General features: G+C 48.2%; 1 protein-coding gene and 1 non-coding gene across 2 annotated transcripts; both read right to left on the reverse strand.

The window, feature by feature from the left end:
* Positions 1 to 3,103: 3,103 nt before the first annotated feature.
* TRNAY-GUA (transfer RNA tyrosine (anticodon GUA)) lies at positions 3,104 to 3,196 on the reverse strand. The gene is made up of 2 exons: positions 3,160 to 3,196; positions 3,104 to 3,139 (listed from the first exon to the last, which is right to left on the reverse strand). It is a non-coding gene; the product is annotated as a tRNA-Tyr (tRNA).
* A 6,241-nt stretch (positions 3,197 to 9,437) lies between these two features.
* LOC142563196 (solute carrier family 22 member 7-like) lies at positions 9,438 to 11,279 on the reverse strand. Its single transcript, XM_075673747.1, has one exon. The coding sequence runs from the start codon at positions 11,277 to 11,279 to the stop codon at positions 9,438 to 9,440; it is 1,842 nt and encodes a 613-aa protein (XP_075529862.1).
* Between the last annotated feature and the right edge of the window lie 1,043 nt (positions 11,280 to 12,322).

Consider the following 12,322-nt stretch of genomic DNA (forward strand, 5'->3'; position numbering starts at 1 on the left):
ACAACCTTTAGACACGATAGCGTCGGTCTTTAATTTGAATATAGGAGAAAACATAATTCTGTAATGAGAAAACTCAAACACAGACCCTTTTTCCAGCTGCCGTTTGAGATTTCGTGTGGCTCTGCGCAAACTCCGGGATCGGTCCAGGCAAGCGGCCGTGTTTCTACCGGAAAGCTGGCCATCAGGCGTAGCGTTCGCCGCCAGCGTTTCCCGGCAAACATTACGGTTACGTAAGCTGAAGTTGCCGGGAAGCGTGAGAAGCCGTCCGGGATCTTTGAATGCTGTCGCGTTCCACTCCTAAAGGCGAAGCTTAAGCGTCCTCCAATTTTTTCTCTCTTTCTATAATTTATAGAAAAAGCAATCGAGTAAGTAATTATGGTTTCGAGCTTCAGTTCTTTGTGACTACAACTAATAACTAATCACGTTCCTCGTTACTGCGAAACGCTCAAAACGTGTGTCCACCGCAGCGATGAATATTGTGACCAAATGTTGTGGTATTCCGCCCCAAAACCACGATTTGATTGCGAAGCGCGTCCTAAAATAATTGACTCCAGAATGATTTTGACCACATCAGACTCCTTAACGTGCAGCCAACGAGCGTTGTTCACTAGTCCCCCCCCCCCCCCCCACGCCTTTCATCTGGTGTCTCCGCGAGGGGAATCAAACCCGCGACATAAAGCTCATCGGCGCAACGACCAGAGCCAGAAAACTGTGCAGCAACGACAATGGCCAATCTGTGAGTGTGGGATCTGCATGACCTTTCAAATAGGAAACTTTCTTCTAATGTATAGACGCACAGTAGGAAGGACAAAATGCGGCAGTTTTCAGTTGCATTGCATACAGAAATTTACCGTGATCTTAACAGAAAACGCCGGCATATAAAGTTAATGAAAGTCGTCTTGGGAGAACACAGCCTCCTTTAAGCCAATGCAAATTTACACTGCGTGATGTTGATTGCTACATGCCTGATTACCTAGACGCGAAAATGTTGTCGCTCAAGGTGTAGACGCTAATATCAAGGGTGGTTATAGCAAGCCGCAAGTGCTGCTCTGCCTTCCTTCTGCATGTGTCGGAAATTCTCTTTCAATACTTTACGCAAGGGAAAAAGCGCAGAAGCTTTAGCAAAGGTTTTCGCTGGGAGCGCGTGCCTGCAATCTAAACTATGTCTCCACGTGATTTGCACGCGCTAGCGCATGCGAACAGTTCACTTCGCCTATTCGGAAGGCGTCGCTCTAGCCGACATTGCTTTCGCAGGTCACTCAAGGTCAAGGAGGCAAAGGGCACTTAACGAACCCCATTACGGTTAATTCGGTATTTGAAATGTGTTCTGTGCCGTTTTGAGGCTCCTCGTGTTCAGTCTGCCATATTGGGTGGCAGTAATAATTAAACTCCAGTCTTGGAAATTTCGGAAAAACGTTATGCTGATACCGCGCAACCCGGGAGTCAGTGGACAGTAACTTCTTATTTTTCAGACGTGGACACTCGCATTATTGCTAAATGTGTTGATGGTATACGTCATTACAGTAATGTATATGATACGTTACGTTATGTAGGTATTGTGTTTATGTTTTCATACGTCGACCACCTGCTGTGCCACTGTCCACGATACACCCCCGAGAGACGAGAACTTGCCAAAGCTTTTCAAGAACTGGACAATCGGCCGCTTTCTGTGCAGGTGCTGCTGGAACACCACCCCCATCGCCCGTCGGCCCATAAAGCGGTGAAGGCACTTTTGTGCTTCTTAAGGACGACGGGCTTGTGCGACCATCTGTGACTATCAATGCAATTTCTGTAAGGCCACACACGTCAGCGAACTCACTGCAATTTCCTTCTTTCCTTCCCTCCTCTCTCTCCCTGCTATCTTTGTTTTCCCCTTTCCCATTCCCCCGGTGTAGGGTAGCCAACCGGACGTGATTCTGGTTAACCACCCTGCCTTCTTCTTACCTCTTTCCTTCCTATGCGCTGTGTCATGCATGTGATGAACTTCATTGCAATGCCGTCCTCTGGCGTCTACGGCTGCGTTTTTTTTTCGTTGGCAGCATTTCAGTTGCACAAAGACGGTGTTTCAGCGAACACTTTCACAAATTCTTAAAGGTTTCCTGTGGCAGATAATACAATTCTAGTTCATTAGGTAGTGCACTCCAACGCGTGTACACTACTTGCACAGTAAATTGAATTGCATAATGAATAATTAACAAAAATTCTCTAAATAATTAAATTATGGGGTTTTCCGTGCAAAGCCACTTTATGATTATGAGGCACGCCGTAGTGGAGGACTCCGGAAATTTCGACCACCTGGGGTTCTTTAACGCGCACCTAAATCTAAGTACACGGGTGTTTTCGCATTTCGCCCCCATCGAAATGCGGCCGCCGCGGCCGGTTGGTTGCCCGCCGTGGTTGCCCAGTAGCTATGGTGTTGGGCTACTGACCCAACACCATAGCTACTGGGCAACCACGGCGGGTAAAATTCACTAAATAAGTTATATAAGTTAAATAATAAGTTACCTTATGGTCCATATTGCAATGTGCTGATTATAGCCGTGGATTTTGCAAGGTGGATCCACTTGGAAGGATTTCTCAAGATGACACCAGTTTCGATATAATAATTCGCAAGCTTTGCGTAGAAATGCATTGGTGTTCCACTTACTTTCTTATCAAAACGGTCGTTTCATGCATTCAAACGCAAAAGTATCTGGATGACAACCTCTCGAAATCGTTGTCATCCTGAGAATTCGTTCCAAAAGGACCCGCTTTGCGAGCAAGACGGCTAGAATTGGTAATTTGAAACTTGGGTCTAAGGTAATTAGTCCGAGACCTAATTAGTCAATATTTGTTCATGAATATATTATACATTTTAATTTCTTTTGCACGTAATGTCCGCCTCTTCGAGTAGACCAACTCATGAACTAGAATTGTGCTATCTGCCACAGAAAACCTTTACAAAATTTTGAAACTGTTCTCTGAAACACCCGGTATTACAGCAACAGCATCTCTGCTCAAAGTGCCTGCGTTTTCTCAACACGAATAGATTAAAAAAAAATTTTTACTGGTACACAAAGATAAAAGTCAGCAGGATTATCAAGAAAGAAAAAAATGCATTCAGTCCGTCGAGCCGGATTCGAACCAGCGACCTATGGATGTCCGCTTGGGATGAAACCTCTACAGTCCACCGCTCTACCAACTGAGCTATCGACGGCACAGTATCAGGGCGTCTACCTGCTTGTCTGGATTGCAGAGCAGCACGCAACGTAGCCGAGTAACGGGATAATCGAGGCCTGGCACGTGGAAGGCAGTGCAAAGGTGTCTCTAGAGTCGCAGCATTTTTCCTTGAGGAGAGAAGAGCGACTGCGCGCTTCCAATGCGTCTTTAATTCTTCCTTTGTAATCGAGGCTGTTGTCACGACCTACTGAGCCCACATGACTAAACAAAGTATAAACACGGGTGTTGGTTGAGTTTCTTCTACGAGTGCCTCATACTCACCTTGGATGATTGACCAAGAATATAGGATCATTCTTGAATATAATTAGTCGAATCTAAAGAGAAACACTAATGAGAAATTTTGAATGTATCAATAGAAGATAATAAATCTTGATTTTAAAAAATTCAATAATTTAGCAAGGAAGTCGTCCTGATTTATTTATGAACCTTTCAATAGCTGCAACAACATCCGTACAATAATGTCCTTGAGAGGAGGCTTTCAAATATTGAATTTCGGGAAAGACTAGATTTGATCCAGCGTCGTGAAATTGTCCCACTGAATTTGCTTTCTTAATCGAGAGAAATCGCGGCATGACAAGAAGTTTCCTGTAGACTCATCTTCACGTCAATAAGGAGGAGGGCGCCAGACCTATGCAGACAATAGATTCATGTAGATATACGACAGAAGAATTTGGTAAATACGCGACAATTTTGATTACTGTCGTCTACTTCTACTGCTTCATCTAAATCTTCAGTGGAAAACGCTAAATTAAAAAGCAGTAAACGGATAACTTGTAGGGGTTGATTTATTGGGACTTGAAACTTTCGTAACTCTTTTTTTTCCCTTAATAGGGACTATTTCAGAGGTCATTATGTTTTCGCTGAGGATGTCTGTCCCTCTGTTTGTCATCAGCTAACCTCCCCGACATTTCGGATATGTCGTCGATCCGTATTTAGCCTATTTCACATCAACTTGGTCCTTGCTCTTCTTTTTGTTATCAACACAAAGTAGCAAAATTTTTCCGGGAGGCTTCTCTGCTTTTCTCGCATTAGAATTGTTCTCCTCTGTCCATTGAGCCACTAGGTATACGTGCCACTGGGTTTGCTGCCTAATAGACAATTTGGGACTCGACAACCTGGATGAATGAGTAGGTGCAGAATTAACGACTTGTTTATTGGGATCTGCATAACATTTACAATAGGAAAATACTTATAGTGTATGGGCGTACAATAGGAAGGGCTGATGTGGCAGTTTTCAGCACCAACAGCACAGCATTTTGCAGGCATCTGGCGCGCGAGCGTAAGTGGCCAGCTCGTGAAATCAGCGGTGTCTGTCTGAAGCCGCGAAGCAAGTGAACGAGGAAGGCGCCTGGGCCTCCGTGCTGGCTCCGGCTTGCCTGCAAGTTCTGTGTGCGCATTCAATCAGCCCTATGGACAACCACAACGCTCAAATCTGAGAATAAAAATCGTTAAGCGTCCTTCGTACTTTTTAAACTACACTTGGAACACAACCTCTGACACGTATATATGAATGAAATTGCGCTGCCGGAATGTTTACTATTAATGAATAAGGAAAAAAAAGTTATGAAGAACCGACCTCGCCTACTTTTCAAGAACATGTTAAGCATGCATTGGGAGGTGGTTATTTGCGGCACTATACTGCACACTGTTATAGGGGCACTCCCCTTAACCAGCATGCCTTACTTGTACGCACCCGCCGTGGTTGCTCAGTGGGTATGGTGTTGGACTGCTGAGCACGAGGTCGCGGGATGGAATCCCGGCCACGGCGGCCGCATTTTGATGGGGGCGAAATGCGAAAACACCCGTGTACTTAGATTTAAGTGCACGTTAAAGAACCCCAGGTGGTCGAAATTTCCGGAGTCCTCCACTACGGCGTGCATCATAATCAGAAAGTGGTTTTCGCACGTCAAACCCCATTTTTACCTGTACGCGCAAGCCAACCGGTATTTCGAACGACGCTTCATCAAGCAACGCATTTGGAACCCCGTGCAGCGCCTGCCACCGCCACTGATTGCAGATGCTGTGACCAGAGGCGCAGCGTCTCAACGACAGCGTCTCAAGACGCAAGCTGTCCCGAGGAAAGAGTGCGAACTCTCCCTTACCACCATGGCACAATGCGTTACTGAACGGTACTACCCTGCCAGCGGTGCCACCGTAGTGTCCCACGACACTGTCTACGTGAGCCGTTGCCTCGTAGCTTCGCGGGCTCTTTGTTCTCACCGTTCAGTTTGCGTTGAAGGGATAGACAGCACGAAGGTCACTTCGCTCACTGCTGCTGCCGCAATTCCTCACGCCAGCGTTTTGACAGTGAATGTCCGCGGTCATCGAGTGTGAAGTGTTCATGTTTGCCTATGCGCGCTAACACCATGCCAGGTAATTTAGATAGTAAGCGAATGCTTACAACAGGACGTTCTACTCTGACGGTTGGTGCGTATGGTGCGGCCACGTGAGCCCTGTCCTGAATACGATCTGCGTTGCAAATAGTGCTGGCGTTTAGGCGCACCGGAGGGCCGATAGCGTCGTGTGCGCTATAGCACCCATACGCTTGCCGGTCATCCGCATTCGTGAAGTGAAACATTACTGCGAATTTTTTTAACAGGGCGCATAAAAGATGATGTGATTAATTTCATAAGTCGCCGTTGCAGCTTGTCTCCATGAATTGGGTTTTAACGATATTACATGTGATTTCATTTCGCCGTTATGCCACTATGGCAACTCAGCCCCTAAAAAATAATTGTTAAACGCATTTAAGACACCTAAGCGGTACTTAGTGCTCCATTATAGCGGTGTTTCGGTCCTGACTAATAGAGAGAACAAAACAATGAAGGGCCAAGTGCCAACGTGAACTAGACGCTCGCTATAAACATATCTGCTACGTTGGGCTGGTTGTACGGGTCGTCCCGATTTCTCCCGTCATACAGTACGTCATGCCTCACGTTGGTACAGACCACTGATCACTCTTTTATAATATCCCGCTTACGAATAACTGTGCGCGCAACGAATGTGGATTGTTTGGATGGGGGACACCCATCCGGCGTTGCTTAAATGGTAGGAGTCCCAGCTAAACGTGCCATTAGCCAGATGTACAAGGCGACCAAGTAGTGATGACGACGTTGCGTTGCAAAAATTGAAACGTTTTAGTTAGAACAAAGTGATGGCTTCAGATGAGAGGGAATATTAAGATGCGTGGCTGGGCTGTCTAAATAACCCAGAAGGGAGAATAAAATGAAAGCAGTCATCGGACCTCGGGCGGTTGGGTGCTATTAGCTTCAGGAGACGAACCGCCCTCTTGGCTCTTGAAAATCTCCGAGGCGACATCTTTTGGCCCTTCCCTCAGATTGAGGACAGCGTTGTTCAGCGTAGCACGCTTCTGTTCACCGGAGAAAAAGCAACTGACGTCAGCAGCGCTTCATCAGACGTGGCCGCTGCATACCACTATGTTTGAATGAGGGGCGCATTCTTACGTTTACCCCAGAGCTCAAACATTTACCCATTCTTTGTGGCCCGAAAGGGGCGTACTCTACTGCCGTCTCGTCTTCACCGCCTAATTGCCACCCCCAAAATGAACTTGTCGACAGGTGACCCGTTCTTCCCGGCGAAGGAACACTCGATATGTGTTTCGCAGATGGGCGAGGCATTTACTTCAGCGTTGAACAACCACGCAACACGACACACAAAACAAAATGGACCCACATCCTATGGAAACCCATGCCGCAGTTGGGGCTAGCAGGGCTACCGCCAGGTCACTCCTGAATTCGCGAGACACAAGTCACGTGGCACAATAATCAGCGCTTTCAGAATGGCGAGTCGCGGCACGGAAATGCGGTGGGAAAGACGCACTCGTGGAAGGGAAAGATATAAATCATCACGTAAGACGCGAACACGTACTTTTGTGCGGCTAGTCCCTCCAGGATTACCTTGCAGCGTCGTACAATTTTGACGTCACCAGTGTTATCGTGTTAATGACTAAAGCACGCGTGTATCTGATGCCCGCCGCTTATTCGAGTGGCGAAATAGCACGGGATCACGAAAGCAGAGCCTCCGGCCGCTGCTCGCAGCAAAGGCTTGACGCTCCGTCCACATATTCGCGCACCGATCTCGCCACTCTCGCAGTATTTTCTAGAACATTCTAGCACAGGCGGCGCAGAAACGCGAAACAGCGCGTCAAGGGGGAGCGTTGCATCTAAAACTTCGGACACCACGAAGCTCTCGAACAAGAACCCGTGCTTCTAAAAGGGCAACGGACTGGTGCGTTTCTCTGCACACTTCCGTAATTTCTTCAATAACAGCAGGCGGCAGAGTGTCACGGATGTTTCACAAATCGATTTCATCAATTGCCTCGGACCACCTGCCTCGCCTCCTCCTCAGTTACTGACCGCATTTCGTTTCGACAGAAATGACGTCATACGCAGACGGGTGAGGACGGCGTAGTGGATTCGACGATCCTGAGCTATACGCATAATGGGACATTGCACTAGCGCGTAAAAAATGACACGGGCAGGAACATGAAGAAAGGCACACCGAAACGATTCCCGGAGAAGGGGGTAGAACACTTAATATAGCAAGCATCCCGCATCCAATCAGTGGTTAGGGCTTACGCTAGGTCCTTGTGTTGCATCGCGGTGCGGTGGGTTGCGCTTGACGCTCGCGGTCTGGCGGCATGTCGAAGGCGAACGACGATTTATGGCTGTCGAGTTGATCGGAATCGGAGCTGTCACTGTTCGACAGCTCCGAAAAGCTGGTGCGGCTGACATTGTCACCCGAAGACTTTGTGAAAATGGTCCGGCACCGTCACGAATCGGCTGAGCGTCTCTGCCCTTCGCCGTTTTCGTTGACTACCAGGTACGTCACACGAAGGGGTTCCCTCGACTGCTCGGCCAGATGTAAATGTTGTTGCGCTGTTTTGCTTATTTAAAATTAATTCCGAATGTGCTGATAAATTCCACTATCTGATACGTCATACGTGACGGGAGGGTCTCAGGAACATGACATTGCCGTTACCCAGTTGTAGTAAAAATAATATCGCCGCAGTTGCCCTCAAAAGAGCGTTTGACGTCGAACGTGTACTGCAACTCGGTACCATGAGACCACGAGCCTTCAGCGGAAGAAGCCCGCTGACCCAGAAAACGGTTTAGAAGCCAAAGAAAACGATCCGCGCATAAATAAATATATAAATAACTAACTAAATAAATAAATAAATAAATAAATAAATAAGCCAAATGAAGCAGCTCATAGTTTGCTATAAGGCGGTGCGACTGTGTCGAAGGAAAATTGAACAAATGTTCCGGTTCAATCGCTGTATTCAATATGTTGGCCATAGTAGTCAGCGTACTGGTTACAAAGGCAAATGTAGCAATAAAACGTGCGTTAATTATGTGTACCGTGATGCAACAATACGTGCAGGCGGGAACAATGGGACGATATTATTTGTTTGTTCCATGGTTGTTAAAAGCGACCGGTGGAGAAAATGGTTGATACGCTTACCCTTCTTACACAACACGCGGTTGCGTGCGGACCTTGCATTTCATTCGTGGTTTGATTACTTTCGAAAGCGCCTGGCGACAAACATGAGCTTAGCGCCTTCTTATCTGCCTCTCACTGCATGGCTCGGTGCACAACAGTTTCATATTTAAGTTAGTAGGGGAACTCTGGTGCGGTGGTCGTCCGACCATCGCTGAAATGAGTTTGGACTCTTGTCTTTCAATTTCAAGTTACGTTCTTAGGCCGAGGAACAAAGTCGCCTCTATCGGGGGAATCCCTACTCCAGGTAATATTGGTCAGTGGAGTGCGCATATATATTATACGTACGCGTGGTCATTAAAGCACGTATGCATGCGTTTATGTATATATTCGCAATGGGGCAAAGAATGATGCTTCTTTTTTCCATTCCATACGCGCAGCCTGGACTTCTGAGGTAAGTTGGAGCAGTCTCGCGGCCAAGCGCACACATAAACTTTCAAAGAGCCAATGTTTATCTACCAAAATGATGAAAATTATATTTTCCAGATAAAAAAAACGCGCACGAAACACACAAAGATACTCTGTGAAGACAACACAGATAGGAGGTTAGAACAGAAGAAAGTACCTATTTTTTGTGGGCTGAGTGCAAAAGAACATTTAAAAGCGTAATTATAGCAGATAGGATTCCAAGAAGAGACTTTTCGATGTCGCCAACACGACACCGTGCCCAGTCATTTCATACTAAGCTTCCGGTGGCTTCATTCAAGCGTTCGCTCGGTTTGAAATCGACGAGACACTTTAAAACTTCCAGGAGTTTTGCTGCCACCACTTCTCCCACTCTTCCTGCTGGATGACTTGGAGCTCTCCACGCTTCCGGTCTTGGGTTTCTTGCGTACTATCCTCTGTTCGAGGGTTCGTTTCATGTGATCCATGGACATCCTGGTGGAGTCTGATGCGCGCCTGGCCACGATTCGTGCATCTTCCACCACTGTCGTGCGTGGCAGGACGCGAATGACGAGCAAGGAGACGAAGAGGAAAAGTCCTGCAACGGCGAATACCACGTCTTCGTGTCCGGCTGGCTTCAGAACGAGAGTCATTGCCGCGCACATGGCCGCGATACGCCCGAAGGCGAACGCCCAGCATGCGACACCGGCGCGCACTGCGGATGGAAAGAGTTTCAGGACGTAGGTGAAACAGTGTACAAACATTACGTTAGAGACGCCCTTGGAGAGGACGAGTAACGCCTTGCTGATCATGATGAATCCAGCGCCCACCGCCACACTCAGCGCGCATTGTATGAAGCCCGCCAACAGGAAGCAGAAGCTGAGCACTCTGACGAGGGCGACGCCGGTCATCAGGAAGTGCATCCGCGCGTACGTCGCCATTGTGACGACAACCGTGAGGAACGGGATCCAAAATTCGTTATACTGCGCCGTCGAGAAGGCATCGAGGTAAAAAACAGAAGATATGGAGAAGCAAACGGCAAACATGGCCAACGCTCGACGCCGGAGGGAGCGATAGTCGACCAAGTCTTCCGTATCCGCACCTTCGCGACTTCTGTGGTTCTTGATCTGTTCTCTCAGCTTTTCCACGAGACAGGCCGTGACAGGAAGTGGGAAATTGTTGGTTTCTGCAGCCTCCATCATGACTGCTTCGGCCGCGTCCAGTTTCCCTTTCGCGACGAGCCACCGGGGCGACTCTCGGGCGGTAGACAAAGCCGGGAGCAGGAGAGCCGTCGGGGCCAGGAACATCACCTGCTTCAGACGCCAGTCGATGACCACCGGTTTGACGATGACACTCCAGACTTCACATAACGTGAGGCCCAGAACCGCCAGGAGGAGCGATCGCTGCGGCCTGTGCGCGTGCGTCATCACCTCGAACGGGATGAGGCAGGTAAAAATTGTGCGTACAGCGACACTGGCCCCGCTAAGGAAGCGCGCCGCAGCGTAGCGCATGTAGTTTGTCGCCGCGATGGTGCACACTGTGAAGGTCACTACCACTGCGGAGGAGGAAAGTAGCATGACTCTCCTGCCAACGTAGTCTACGAAGGCTCCGGCCAAGGTGACGGAAACTACGGCGCCGGCGTTCTGCAGGGCGACAAGGGTGGCCGGTAGCAAACATTGGTTGCACACCATGTTCCAAGAGCTCACCGCACTGGCCTTGGCCGATCTAACGTCGTAGTCCCACTCTTCACAGGGCACGTCGCGTGGGTCGCTGGTGTCTTGGAAGCATCGGCTGTGCCACTCGTCGGCCCCGGTTAGAACAGCGCCGATCTTGTGAGGCTCAGCGGAATCGCCGTGTTCAGCGGGTGGCTTGCAGCGTTCGTAAATGCGGCAGCGGCTGAAGCGTCCGTCGGCCTCGATCGGTATGGCAATATTCTTCCAATCGGCTGCAGAGATGTTGAAACCGGCGAGTGGCTTGTACCAATGGTCGACGACACCAGTGATAAGGGAAATCACCACGGTTTGGCAATTAGCCGAGAAGACTCCTAGAAGAATGAGGACGAGCATCCTCTTCTGGAAAGGGCCATGACCAAACGCTTCCTTGCAGTCAAACGACTCACTACAGCCGGCCAGTCGTTGGGGGAGAAGAACGTCCATCGCCCAGTTCTCAGATGTGGCTCAACGGGTTTAGTAGTCCTGAACAGTATCGGAATAGAAGATTTTCACTAAACGCCAGCTGAGTGGACCTGCCGAAAAGAAGGCTTCTTCTTCTCCTTCATCAGCGCATGCACTTTGCACCCTGTCACAGTGTCGTGCGCTTTTGCACGGCGTTGGCATCTCCGTTTACAACTTCGCGAAGAAAAAATTGTCCATTTCATTTTATCCTTTAATAATTAGATTACCATGTTTATCCTAGTGACCTGTCCTATTAGTCTGGTGTGCTGCTATGTAAGAACTAACCCATGATTGTCGGAAAAAAAATATCCGTTGGAAGTCCTTTCATGATTAATGCAAACAATCATGCGAATAGCACTGAAGCAATGTGTAGGGACACGCGGTCTTGTCTAATTTTTCCCTTCTATGTAGTCATTCGCTCAATTTTCTGGTAAGGACATCTTCACATTTCTGTTTCTCACCGATCCATACTGAATGCGCGCTATTGTGCCATTCATTTCACTACTTTCTTCACACTCGACTGTTCTTGGTGCTGGCTTTTCCGCTTCTCTGTAGCTGACTTCTAAAATTCTATGCTGGTGGTAAGTAACCCCTTAGATCTTCTTTTGCTTGTCTAACCGGGAACCCTCACAGTGGCGCATACCCATTCTGGGGGACGTTCACACACTTAGTTTCACATTTGTATTTGCACATACCGAATGGGCGAAGTGGAATATTCGGGCACATACCCAGTGACACATGCTCAGTTGCACATATTCAGGGGCCCATGTTGTCTATTCTTGCACATGTCTATTCATACCCAGTGGCACATACGAATTGGCCTTAGTGGTCTACTGGCAAATTACCTATTCGGAGACAGAACGAAATCTCACACATATCCAGCAGCCAAGAGGGATGAGGGAACATTCCTAATGTGAGATAGCAGAGAAGACGGTCGGTAAAGCTTTGCCTGGGGCCTGCTACTCTGCGCAGGGAAAAGTGGGAAAAGGAAAGGCCATGTTGACGTAATTCATGTTGATCCAGGC

The sequence above is a fragment of the Dermacentor variabilis genome, chromosome 11, assembly GCF_050947875.1.
Source record: "Dermacentor variabilis isolate Ectoservices chromosome 11, ASM5094787v1, whole genome shotgun sequence".
In the NCBI taxonomy this organism is placed as follows: Eukaryota; Metazoa; Arthropoda; class Arachnida; order Ixodida; family Ixodidae; genus Dermacentor; species Dermacentor variabilis.

Coding starts and splice junctions, on each gene's coding strand:
- LOC142563196 (XM_075673747.1), bottom strand. CDS start 11,279: ATGGACGTTCTTCTCCCCCAACGACTGGCCGGCTGTAGTGAGTCGTTT.